Source organism: Liolophura sinensis, chromosome 7 (genome assembly GCF_032854445.1).
Source record: "Liolophura sinensis isolate JHLJ2023 chromosome 7, CUHK_Ljap_v2, whole genome shotgun sequence".
Classification (NCBI taxonomy): domain Eukaryota; kingdom Metazoa; phylum Mollusca; class Polyplacophora; order Chitonida; family Chitonidae; genus Liolophura; species Liolophura sinensis.
In genome coordinates this window covers 24,799,426-24,812,305 of record NC_088301.1, presented here as the reverse complement: position 1 = coordinate 24,812,305, position 12,880 = coordinate 24,799,426, and the positions used below count along the sequence as shown (strand labels likewise).

Below are 12,880 nucleotides of genomic sequence, written 5' to 3'. Positions count from 1 at the left end.
TGGAGACAACTGCACTCTTGACTGTGGTGTCAGAAACAGTATAGCCGGTACGAACATGGCCATACCACTTTTCCTTTCAAAAAAATAAAAAAAAATTAACAGTGAAGTCGAACCAATTTAATTGCAACCAACAAAATGAAGGCTCATGTGTGCTGTAGACTGTTAACCACACAAAACTACAAAGAATCAATGTAAAGAATAAAAGCCCCTTAAAACGATTTCCGGGCATCTCCAGCTGTCAAGCATCCGAAAACTTCCGGGCCTATTCGCCCTCAACTTTCGTGCTGGGATAGTCGACAGTACCAAGTACCACTTTCAAACTGCTTTCCACATGCCTGCTTCAGGTTGCAGAAAAGTAGAACATGTTCTACTCCTAGCAACCAATGAGTCAGCAATTGTAGCTGAATGCAAGTGTGTGTAGCCCAAGTAAAACTAAGCTCCAAAATACCCTAAACCCAGCTGTGCCCAGTTGCAAGGTCGATCTATGTCCAGTTTACAGAATATAAATGATGGCATAGGCTCACTGTAGCACGTTTCCTGTACATTTTGTTTATTACTGTTCAAACGTTTCACCTATTACAAAGTACATTGTTACCTTCTGAGACAATATGTACATTCTCCACACCTAAGTGTCATCTGGAACTATTTTCAAGGTGTTTTGTGACATTGTATACACACATTACAGACTGTATATTGATAACAGCCTAAATTTGTCCTTAATAAAGACAGTCATTCTCACTTGACAACGATGGCATTACACATACAGGGTAGGCTTTCACCAAATTTTGTAAGTCTAGTCCATTTTTCTAGTCCACTTTTTTCTTTTTTCTTACTGGCATGACAGTACATAACGCATTATTCAAACATAGCACTGTTCAAAAGACTTGATTTACAGATTTTTGTGAAAGTCAAATCCTTGGGGTAAGGCATAGAAGCTTTTTGATACATGGCTAAACTTTTATAAGTGACTATATTTATTTATATGACAGGTGTTTAAAATGCCATTCTCAAGAATGTAGTGACAATACAAAACCATTACAGTTCATATGAATATATGGCACAAACTTCAAAATCTAAGGATTGGCTTGACTCCTTAAACCAAGTTATACAAGCCTTTGTACAAGTTATACAAAGGTTCCCTAACAGTGGCTAATAAACACACCATGTGACAAACTGCTCATTCCTGCAGATACAAATTTGAACAGTAACTTCTTCGCTGATGCCAAAGGTTTTGTGAATTTCACTGATTCATGTGAATGCACTGATTGCTAAGTATATACAGTGTAGGAAGTGCCCTGCCACTAGGAACTGACACACTCATGGCTGGGAGACAATATGCATGCAGGTCTATGTGCATGCACATCCACTAGGACAGTTAAAACTGGATGACCACTACACCTGCTGAATGGAAGGGATGTAACGGGAACCAAGGACACAGGGCAGTCAAAACAAAAAAACAACATTTTCATATAAGGCCATCGGCACTGTACAGTGATGTTTCAAGTACATGAAGCATCAGTAGAAAAGCCATCAACACCTGCATTTGAAAATAGCTTGTTTGTTCTATGGATTTTTTTTCTACTGAATTAAATGCAGTTAATGCTTGGACTGTGCACTTGTGCGTATGAATCATACTGAAAAATATACAGCATAATTTTTACTATGCCTATGCCTAAATAAAAGTTCTCAAGAACTTTACTTACATGGTGTGTGCCTGCACAAAACAGCAAATCTGACATTAAATGCCAATTTTATTTTTTGTTTTTCACGCAAATCATGCACAACGAAATACATAAAAACCTTAAAATCCACTTTTTAAATTTGTTTTTCACTTTTTATCTGTTTTTATCTTATTATCTATTTTTTATGACCACTTCCAACACTGAAAAAATTGTATTCTTCTCATAAAACAACAAACTAAATTGGTTTGTCTGTAGGAATGCAGGAAAGTGTTACATTGAAATACATTTGACATTTAATTCAGTACAAAAAAATATATATAATACCAAAAATAAGTACAGGTATTTTCAGATACAGTTTTTCAAGGCTTTTCTACTCATGCTTATTTATTATGTTTTCCTTCCTTTTAATCTGAGCATACATGTACTTGAAAGCAGATATCCTGCCCTTTAATATTGGTAATGGCAACTGTGGAGTTCAGACAACCTCTAGATGATCCTGAGTGACTGATTGTGGGAGATGGAACATTCTATGAGCGGGAAATCTTGATGACCAGGATATCACTGTTTATGTGGACGATACACATATGCCCAGTCTTGTTTATTGCAGGGAAAACAATGAAACGGGTTTGTTATTCCATTGTGTTAAATATAGCAACAGCAAACATGAAACTTGTGAGTACATGTGTACCCATCAGCACTATACATGCGTAAAATTATACCACCAACTTGACGATGTGCACTTGAAATAAATAACAGCAATTAACCTGGATGACAATTATCTGTACAGCTGCTTATACTTCTTTACCAAACCACATGGGAACTGATGAAAATGATACCATGCTAATATTAAAACAAATTTATGATTCTGCAACTGTTTGTAAAGTACTCGTATGTAAAACAGGAATTACACTACTTATCAGTCCAGCTTAATAACAAAAAAGTCAAGGAAGCACTAAAACTGACGAAGCAGAACAAAACAATGAACTTCTACCATGTAGCATTTGCACCCATTAAAATATAGATTTAAGAGTATACAGTGCATTAACTAGACAAATTTAGCCACAGCATTGCTCATATTATAACACAACAAAGATCAAACAAATGTCATTTCAATACAAGTAATATACAGTATGTACAGCTACACTTCCCACATCTTACCATAAAAGGAAATGCTACATGTCAATGAAAATGTAAATGTTAAAGTTATCATAAATGCATATTATAACCTTTTTGTCTCAAAATCACAGCCTTGTTTGTAAAACCTGTATTCATCTTCATTTGCTTTTTCCTTTTTCTTTCTTGTAGGCGCACTCCAAACAAAAAATCTTTGCCTTTTAATAAAAGGAACTTTGCAACTGCCATACAGAAGCCCTAAATAAGTCAACTGTTTTTTGTTTTGTTTTTTTTTCTCCTGAAGCCCTCTCCATTAACATAACGCTATCCCTCGGGTATAATTAATACAAAGAACAAGCATCGCTATGAAATTAGCTTGCAGTAAACGGGACAAAACCAGATCTGTTTGCTACTATAACCTCAAGTTCAACTTAAGTTACAATATGTGCACTTACTTTATCTTTTTCAAGAAATGAGGACACTAAATGTTACACATTTATGCATGCTTATATCAGAACTTTATAGGATGCTAAAACACTGAATTGTACACTTGCAAGTTCGCAATTTAAGTTAACATGAAGATAATTTAAATACAGGACATGCCAAATTAAATTATCGATCAGCCAATTTGCATGACCTAACTGACATATGCTGGTCCTTAGAAATTCAAGAGATTATTACAATAAACAACATGCTTGTATGTGTAATTAAATCAAACACTATAATTAACATTGCTAACAAACCTACAAAAAAGCACTTTGAAAATTGAACAGAACTATTTCAAAAGCAAATGACTATGCCTCAGCAAGTTCAGGAAAAGACATTTTTTTTTTTTTTTTATTAAAACATTGACTGTATTGATTACTCATCATAAAATCAATGGCTATATTAGGCTTTAACCTATATCACATTCTGTGCCTTAAAATCTCCACCAAAATTTTGTAATGTACAATGAAAAAAAAGAGTAAACATCCCTCTTCCGCTTTTTCATTTTATGCATTATAACAGCACGTATGTGGATGCTAATTTCTGGTGAATTTTCATTTTAAAACCCTCCCAATTATAAACATGATGAAGTGAGAAGCTGGTTGAATAAGAAAGACCGCTAAGATACAAACCTGGCCTTCCTTGCAAGCAAAAACCGTAGAAAAAAATGTCCCTAACAATCACAGAAACAAGCTCAAAACTGATTTGTATGGTTCCTCTGGTCAGTTGCATTGTTTAATCTGAGCCGCTGAGAGTAATTACAGAGGCAGACAGAAGGTTTTCAGTGCCACCCACACAAGCGACAATCTTTCATGAAACTATGGAAATTGGTTTCCTGCAAATTTTCAGATATCCGCTTCTGAGCCTTAACTCTGCCTTGGCAACTCAACTTGAAAACTATTCAAAATAGACTGTAATCAATTGCTTATATCAAATGTTTTGCAATATTAGTCCGCATTCCTAAGTGTCAAGTAAACATTTGTGAGTCTGATATAAGTTTGATATACTGTTATATGTTGACATAGTAACATTTTCACCATTTTGAATTATGTGTGCCTGTCAAAAAAATCTTGCGTATTACATAAAGTTCTTGACAAAATTACAGGAAAACAGATTTACACGTTTCATCAAGGACAGACCAGCATGGAATTAGCTGTCCATGGGTTGACTGTTCAGAAGTGTATTGAAAGTTAAACCAGGCTGATACCTCGAAACAGTTTTGTTCTAATATAGAACTAATGGGAGCAATTCAGTCCAGACAAAATTTCCTAACTGCCAATACACTTTTGAACAACTTGGCCCATACTCTTATGGCCATAAAAGCACTTCATGGGTAAATATACTGTAAATGTAACATGTAACCAGTCTGATTAATCAAGTGTAACAGTGACCAAATCCTGATCATGGACACCTTTTAAGTTTGAGCACAGGAAACCGAACACAATGTAATCCACTGGATACAGAGATATTTAATCACCACACAGTTTAATAATGTTTATGGCAAATCACTATTAAGTTCCAAAAACGGCTATTTGGTGCCATACTGTTCTGCAGGCCTTAATTCCTGTAGTACATGAGATAGGCTTTGAGGGCTGCTGGGATTGGCAGGAAGGATATCTTCTCTTTCATGTAACATCTGATGTTGTCCTGGTTGTCTTGGCTGAAGAGCGGAGGTTTGGATGGGGCACTGGAGCCCAGAAGCATTGGAGGACTGCCCACTTCTGGAGATGGCTTACCAACGCTCTCGTCAGAATGATCACTTACAGTGCAGACGCCAGAGGTTTCTGAAGTGTCTGCACTCGTGCTGGAAGAGCAGCGTACCTTGCGTGGAGGGCTTTCTCTCATTCCCATGGCGCTACTACGCAACATCTCTACTATGTGCATATCAAAGTCATCGTCCGAATCATCAGAGGATGTGTCTTTTCCTGAATCCGCAGGAGCAGCACGAGAACGTCTTCCCAAACGTTCCTTCTCGACCTGGTGGCCATTCTTCCTTGAGCTCCTTGCTGATGACACAGTTTCTTCCATGTTACAAACACAGAACTCGTCACGCTCTACTTCTTTCATGGGCTTCTTTTGGGACACGGTTAACACTGGCATGGACTTGGATGTAACAGACCTCGCTGCTGCAGACTGTGCAGACTTCCCAGACCTGGCCTCCATGGTTGACTCCGGCACCTCAGACTCCTCCTCTTCCTCCTCTTCTCTGTCAGACAGTCCATCTGACTCGTCCTCAGCATCCACATCCTCAGTGTGTATCACAGCCCGTCTCTCCTCATCATCGCTTCCGTCAAACTGACCCAGGATCATCATCCCCATACTCATCGGCACAATATTTATCTTCTTTTGACGATTACGCTTACGCCTAGGTTTCCTCTGCCTGGTGCGTTCCATTGTGGGATGTTCCTTGTGAATGGCCTCTCGAAGTATCTTTCTAACACAAAGCCTACAGGCATCCTGAAGACTTGGAATGGCTGCCTCAGCTGCAAGATATGAATGGGTCCATCACACAGGAATCGTATACTTCAAGGCTTTTTCAGCCGTCAAATTCACGATTTTCCAGGCTACTTGGATTAAATATTGTATGCTTATACAAGCTTGAAATAATAATCTTATTTAGTTGAGTTTTCAGTCTTTCACATATACATAGCAGAGCCTTAAACAATTTGAAAGATTTTCGAAAACAAATTTCCCCACGAGAGTGTTAGGATGCCATAAACATGGTGAAGCTCATACTGGTTCTGAAAACTTTGACATTTTTAAGGCTTTTCTAGGCCCAACTGAAAGAAAAGGGCCACCTTTCCAGGCTGTTCAAGGCCAGGAAACGTTACTCTCAAATTCCAGGTTTTTCAAAGTCTGCAAGCCCCTGTACAACCCTTCATCACATGGCGTTACTAACATACACATCAAGACATTTGATTCATTTCCTCACAATTTGTTCACAGACTCACTTGATCACGAAATGGAAATTACCACATGCTGAAAGTATTGTTCCATTTCCCCGCAATAATCCAGAATTAATTCGAAGAAAATAATTATGCCACACAAAGAGAACTCTTTGTTTGAACATTTATTTTTCTGCCATGGGTGGAACTCATTATGCTCTCATCAGGAAAACCAATTTATAACACACACCGAACATATGAAATGATTACAGAGTACACCTAAGAATCATTTTCAGAAAAGAGGGGTGTTAGCTTACGTAATTCGACCATGTCCAGCCCTGTTTCTTGTGTTGGCATCACCAAGGACGCAAAAGAGACAGGTAGAACATTTCTGGACTCCCAAGCACTTTCTCCTGTCCTGATAATCTGTAGCAGCTGTGGAGTGAAAGACAAGAACATATCAACCAGAACAAAATTCTGAGTACTGTAATTCTTCAGCCATTTCACGTTTGCAAAAAGTGCTTATTCAAGCGTATTTAGAGGGCATTATTTGGTTTAAACTGATAAAATTATACTTTTTGTGAAACCCTGAAACTAGTTGTTCCAACCAATATAGTTTTGACTCCAAAATCAAATTAGAAACAAGCACAAATTGCACTGGATGTTGCCCTTTCAAATGTGAAAACGTTGAAGAATTTGGGTATTGCTGAATGTGACCTATAGAGTTTATGAAACACAACATCAACTTCTTGTACATATGTTAGAGCAATACTTAATATACTGATTTATTTGAGTATTGTTTAACATCCTACTCAAAAATTTCTCACTTAAACCATGGCTCCCAGCTTTATGCCCGTGGAGAAAACCGGAGTACTCCCAGGAAACCACTAATGTTTGGTTAGCGGAAAATACATGTCACATGTACTGACAGAATTAGGCAGGTGATCTTACAGGTGAAAAACTTCATATAAGACCACAAGAGAGAGCAGCATCAACTGCTCCCAAGGTCCCCAATGACAATTAAAAAATACAAAAAAAAAAAAAATAGGCTGGTTAAGCTGCAGTGCAGTGTACAATGTAGGTCATCTGAGCCGTCTAAACAATATGTTTCATCTATACAAGTTCACATGAATACCCAACAGTACTACATGCACTTGTAGACTTACTCAAACTACCCGGCAAGTTTTTGAAGTTTAGATATTGAAGAATGCAGCCTACATATACATGCCAATTCTACAGATTATGATAAATGACATAAACTTTCACTCTGAAAAAAGCATTTTTAGAGGCAAATAAATGTGTCAAAATATTACTTTTATTGCTTAGGCTTACAGTTCCCAGTAAGATATTATCCTAACTTGTGAAGGAACCTCAAAGCACCTTTCTGAGCTCAACTGAGTTATCAGAAACTGGCAAAATCTGCAACTTAGCTCGGGCTAAATTTTAGGCCATGTTTTAATATCTATTATCAACAGGATCAGGGTCAAGGGAGACAACTCTCCAAGCTACGTTTTTGGGGGAAAAAAAACACTTGAAGATTTAGAATATGTTTAAAGAATTGATAGTAAACAGATCAATGAAAGCTGAGAGAAGACATAAAACATACTTCACATATTTTAATGAAACTCGCAGTAACAAACTATAGTAGAAAACTGCAAAAACAAAAAAACAAAAAATGTTTGCACAAGGATGTAAATTATTTTTCTACAGAGTAAGAATTCGAACTGCACAAAAGCTTAAAGTAAACAGACATTCACCTGATCATTGAGTGGCATGACTAAAATTCCTCCAATCTTAATCAAGTTTTTCATGTAGTTTTCATGTTCGGGTGGGCAGGCTGCTCCACAGTACACACGGTCATACAGCCGACACTCTGAGTTCAGCAACAGGCAGTTCCCAGACACAAAGACTGGCTCGCTGAACTCAAACTCATCAAATGCCTCACACTTCCTCTTGAACTCCTCCAGTCGTTCTCTAGCGTAGTCGACTACATCCACGTGCAGCTCTACTCCATGATTCACCGCGTATGGGCCTAGAGATGCACAAAAACAAAACGCAATGTCAACATTGACAAAGGCATATAAACGATACAGGGGCCTCCGTGGCTCAGTTGGTTAGCGCGTTAGCACAGCGTAATGACCCAAGAATCTCTCACCAATTCGGTCGCTGTGAGTTCAAGTTCAGCTTATGCTGGCTTCCTCTCCGGCCGTAAGTGGGAAGGTCTTCCAGCAAACCTGAGGATGGTCGTGGGTTTTCCCCGGGCTCTGCCCGGTTTCCGCCCACCATAATGCTGGTCGCCGTCGTATAAGTGAAATATTCTTGAGTACGGCGTAAAACACCAATCAAATAAATAAATATAAACGATACATCAGACTGTAGGAGGAGGCATGTCACTTATGTGCTGTGTACATGTAAGTTCCACTGCCCTTGAGCTAGTGAGTGCTTGAGGTTTAACGCCTTACTTAACAATTTTTCAGTCATATGAAGACGAAGAAATCCTTAAAGTGCCTGTAATGTGCCTCCTTGTTGTAGAAGAGATATCCACTGCTCTTTTATCTCGTGCTGCTTCACTGAGACGCCTTACCGAAGTAAGCTCAGGATTGACCCTGGATCTACCGCTACCAAAGCAGATGCTCTACCAACTGTGCTATAGGTGACTGCCCTTGAACGATACAATTACAACAGAAATGATAAATCTTGAATTATTTCTGACATTATGCCCACAAATGCTGTGCTCAATTGCATCAACCACTTACAGAGTTATGGTTTAATAATTATAAATGTGTGGAGCTCCTCTGCTCAAGTGAACTGATATGACTTCTTCTTCAAGTACCGGCCAGGATAGCACAGTTGGTAGAGCGTCCGCTTCGGGATCGGCAGATCCAGGATCAATCCTTGATCGAGTCACACCTAAGACTTTAAAAGAGGAAGTTGTAACTTCCTCGTTTGGCATTCAGCATGAAGGGGATAGTGCAACGACTGGTTGACCCGTATCAGTATAATGGCTCGGGCGGGGCAGCTTACTTGCCTTCGGTAAGTCGTCTCAGTGAAGCAGCACTAAATAAAAGAGCGGTGGAAATCCGTCCTGCAACAAGGAGGCACACTACACGTACATGCACCCTAATGATTCCTTCGTCGTCATATGACTGAAAAATTGTTGAGTACGACGTTAAACCCCAAGCACTCACTCACTCACTCTTCTTGAAGTTCCCTAGATCATTAGACTGTGACTTTCCAAACCAATGGGGAACTCGTAAAACTCCTTCTCGTCTGTATCAAAGCTGTGAACTCATTTGTTCTTTCCTTTATTACGTCACAAAATATCAGTGTATGCATGCTCATGAACATATATGAAGTACACGCACACTGCAACGTCACAGAAGAAAACGATGAATTCTATTTTAATTTGAGCCTTCTGTGTAACTTGTCCTCGAGTCTCCTATTAGGTTGCAGGTTCAAACCCAGTTTATGGCTTTCTGTCCTAGGCTTTACCTTCAAGTCAGGAGCTTTGTCAGGTACCGGGTACCTGGTTTCCTCCACTCATAATGATAAATCCAAACATTATAAGTTAAAAATTCTTGAGTATGGGTATGCTCAATGTGATAGAAAATGTTTACTTGGGTATATGTAAGTTAAAGAAATTTAATAATTTTTACAGCAAGTTTACTAATGATCGGTATGTTTCAAAAGAAAAGAATGTGAAGTACATTTCTGTGCAGGAATATCAATTAACTAATATACATATAACCGTTTCCTGAAGGAACTGGTATAGGCACATAACAAAAGATTACGAATCAGGCCCCAGAATCATAAAGCAATCTCAAGTCAAATCATTTTAAAACTGATATTTCCTACATACCAAAGTCAAAATATTGCTGGACATCCTAAATTCCGTGTAAGTTTTTGTAAAACAAATTTCCTAAAATAGTGGAATAGATCATACCAAGTTTAATGACAGAAATTTTGACTTAAGTATAAGATAGCTTCATGAAAGTTTAATGATAGAAATTTTGACTTAAGTATAAGATAGCTTCATAAAACTATGCAAACTCTTTCTCTACCCCTAACAGTTCTCCGTAAATGTTTCAAAATATTGGTTGCCGAGGTGGTTGAAAAGGTTGAAGAATTAGAGTACACTTACTCAGGCCACGAGTTCCTTAATATTTCCAGTGATATGTAAAGCTCACCTGTGATGAGCCCGACCATTGTACTTAAGTATCCCGTGCCGCTGCCAAGGTTGAGGAAGGACAGACCACGCTCCAGTTTAAGCGATTCCATCACCTCAGAATAGATACAGGGGGCGGACAGATGCAGATGGCCATGTTTCCAGGCCAAGTCTCTGTAGGCAGTGTCGCGGCTTTCAGGGAGGTAGTACTCGGCTCTGTCCACAGCACGAAACACCTTCTCCACCAGTGGGTTTTTTATGTACTCCGCAGCAACCAAATTATCAATGAGGTCGTCATTGTCTTCTCCTGTACTCACTGCACCACCCATGGCTAAACTTCGACTATAAAAAGAAAGACAATAATTAATATCTTAACATAGGCTCAAAGTTTTTATTCCCATCAACTTATCAGACAGGTCAGACACATTTCATTTTTTTTTTTCGAAGTTTAAATGCATATAATTCAAACTCTCAATATAAACACTTAGCAAAAGCTTACTATCTAATCAAGTAAATACACTTTGACATCTGGTTCAATTATCAACATCACTCAGTTATAAAACTCAGTGTACATTTCATCAAATTAATGCTGGTCTTGGCAATCACTTTAAATTCATTCAACACACTTTATAGCAGCCTGCATACACTTTTTGTATCTACAATATACACAGTATCTTTCTCTGGACAGAACCTTGCTGTTTGTTAGTCTGGCAAATGCTACAGAACAGTCATTCACTACAATATGTACATCATGGTACATTTATATACAAAGAGAAGCAACACTACTACATGTACATTATTTTATGCCCATACTGATGCCCCTAGCACTAGTTGAGGTCACCAAGTAAAAGCAAACCTCACAGTTTTTCTTGAGCAGTGACATATCAATATAGCAGCTGGAAGACTAAATCATGACGCAGTTATTATTTCTTGTCAACATATTCAAAGAAGTACATGTAGGTATGTGAGGAGACTTGCCAATTTATTTTCCTGTCTGACTGTTTTAATATATCCCTAACAGAAATCTTCAGAAGTAAAGTAGACTTAATTGATGCACTTTTAAACAAAATTGTGTAGCCTGAAGTGAGTCTTTAGTTTAACTCTAACATGTACTCCTACATAACTTTCATGTTCATGAATAATTATCATATCCACAAATTTTACAATTTCATACCCTTCTGACACACTTTGACTCACACTGCACTGTTATAACACACCCTGTTGCTTTCAAGCTGACTGTTCTTTAAGTCAGGTCAAAACAAAAGTAATAAACTAACCGAGATACCTACTACTTAACTTGTGCAGAGAACGGAGACAAAACAGCTTGAGCCATAGCTGTTCACTTCCTTACTTATTTGATAGCTGTTTAACATCATACTCAAGAATTTAAAGACCTGTGGTCAGTTTTATGAGTAAAATGACGAAACTTGTGCTCCTGGCCCAAACCACCGACCTCTGGCAAGTTACTGATGAATTTTCCCAAGAGTGACATACATATATATGCATACCATATATTAAAAGATAAGTGGTCTTCAAAAAAGGTTAGACTATGCAAACAGCCACACAATCATCGTTGATCATTAAGGCAAGGCCCCACAAACTGTGTGGGAAAGTGAATCCACAACATCACTGTCCAAGACTGGGTTTGAATTTATTTATTTATTTATTTGATTGGTGTTTTACGCCATACTCGAGAATATTTCACTTATACGACGGCGGCCAGCATTATGGTGGGTGGAAACCGGGTAGAGCCCGGGGGAAACCCACCACCATCCGCAGGTTGCAGGCAGACCTTCCCACATACGGCCAGAGAGGAAGCCAGCATGAGCTGGGCTTGAACTCACAGCGACCGCATTGGTGAGAGACTCTTGGATCATTACGCTGTGCTAGCGGGCTAACCAACTGAGCCACGGAGGCCCCCTGGGTTTGAACCTTTACCATGTGTCCTAATTAACTGAAATGCAAGCTAGCATCTAAACCACTCTGCCATGACTGCTCCCAAATGCATAAGATTTGAATGTTTATGCATCTGCATGACATCTTAGTATGCATAAGTGGCGTGCATTATGAGCATAATGCATTCTGGATGTTGTCTGTTGACATTAGAAGTTCATGCTGTCAAGGGTAAATTAGGGAATCATGATCTCTGGGGACAATAAGCTATAAACAAATACTTTCAGTGAAAGTTACGGAAAAAGCGGGACAAACTCCTGTTAATAACATCGAGAGAGATGAGGCAGTAAAAGTCTCCTCGGAAAACAATACGTCTAGCTGCAATAAAGTACTCACAGGAAAACAAACACTGCAATGCGTGCAGAATCTGCATCAAGCTAGTTTGACAGATAACCTACTTCCGTATATCCGATCTTGCGGGGATCAAGAACGAAGACTATATGCATGGAACACTGGAATAGTTCCTAACACACTATTTCAAACATACAGCACGTCCCCCGTCTGTGAAGAAAATATTTGGCTTTTGCGTCGAAAAAAAGGCACAGAAATTTCTCTGCACTGATCAAAACAACTTCTCCACCAAGCACTGATCTACC

At 38.7% G+C, this 12,880-nt stretch overlaps 1 protein-coding gene across 2 annotated transcripts; it reads right to left on the bottom strand.

The window, feature by feature from the left end:
- Positions 1 to 535: 535 nt before the first annotated feature.
- LOC135470228 (protein-L-isoaspartate O-methyltransferase domain-containing protein 1-like) lies at positions 536 to 12,857 on the bottom strand. 2 transcript variants are annotated; one of them, XM_064749043.1, is made up of 5 exons: positions 12,621 to 12,857; positions 10,354 to 10,673; positions 7,924 to 8,198; positions 6,484 to 6,601; positions 536 to 5,764 (listed from the first exon to the last, which is right to left on the bottom strand). In XM_064749043.1, the coding sequence occupies exons 2-5, from the start codon at positions 10,658 to 10,660 to the stop codon at positions 4,839 to 4,841; spliced, it is 1,626 nt and encodes a 541-aa protein (XP_064605113.1). In that variant the 5' UTR covers positions 10,661 to 10,673; positions 12,621 to 12,857; the 3' UTR covers positions 536 to 4,838. The 2 variants fall into 2 exon arrangements, with proteins under 2 accessions (XP_064605113.1, XP_064605114.1); XM_064749044.1 differs by having other exon boundaries at positions 12,683 to 12,857.
- Between the last annotated feature and the right edge of the window lie 23 nt (positions 12,858 to 12,880).

What these genes read in the sequence shown, in the direction of transcription:
- LOC135470228 (XM_064749043.1), bottom strand. Translation starts at nt 10,660, where the DNA reads ATGGGTGGTGCAGTGAGTACAGGAGAAGACAATGACGACCTCATTGAT. An exon ending in AATGGTCGGGCTCATCACAG is followed by an intron (nt 8,199 to 10,353) that starts GTGAGCTTTACA and finishes GTGCATCTCTAG; the next exon opens with GCCCATACGCGGTGAATCAT. An exon ending in GCTGGACATGGTCGAATTAC is followed by an intron (nt 5,765 to 6,483) that starts GTAAGCTAACAC and finishes CATATCTTGCAG; the next exon opens with CTGAGGCAGCCATTCCAAGT.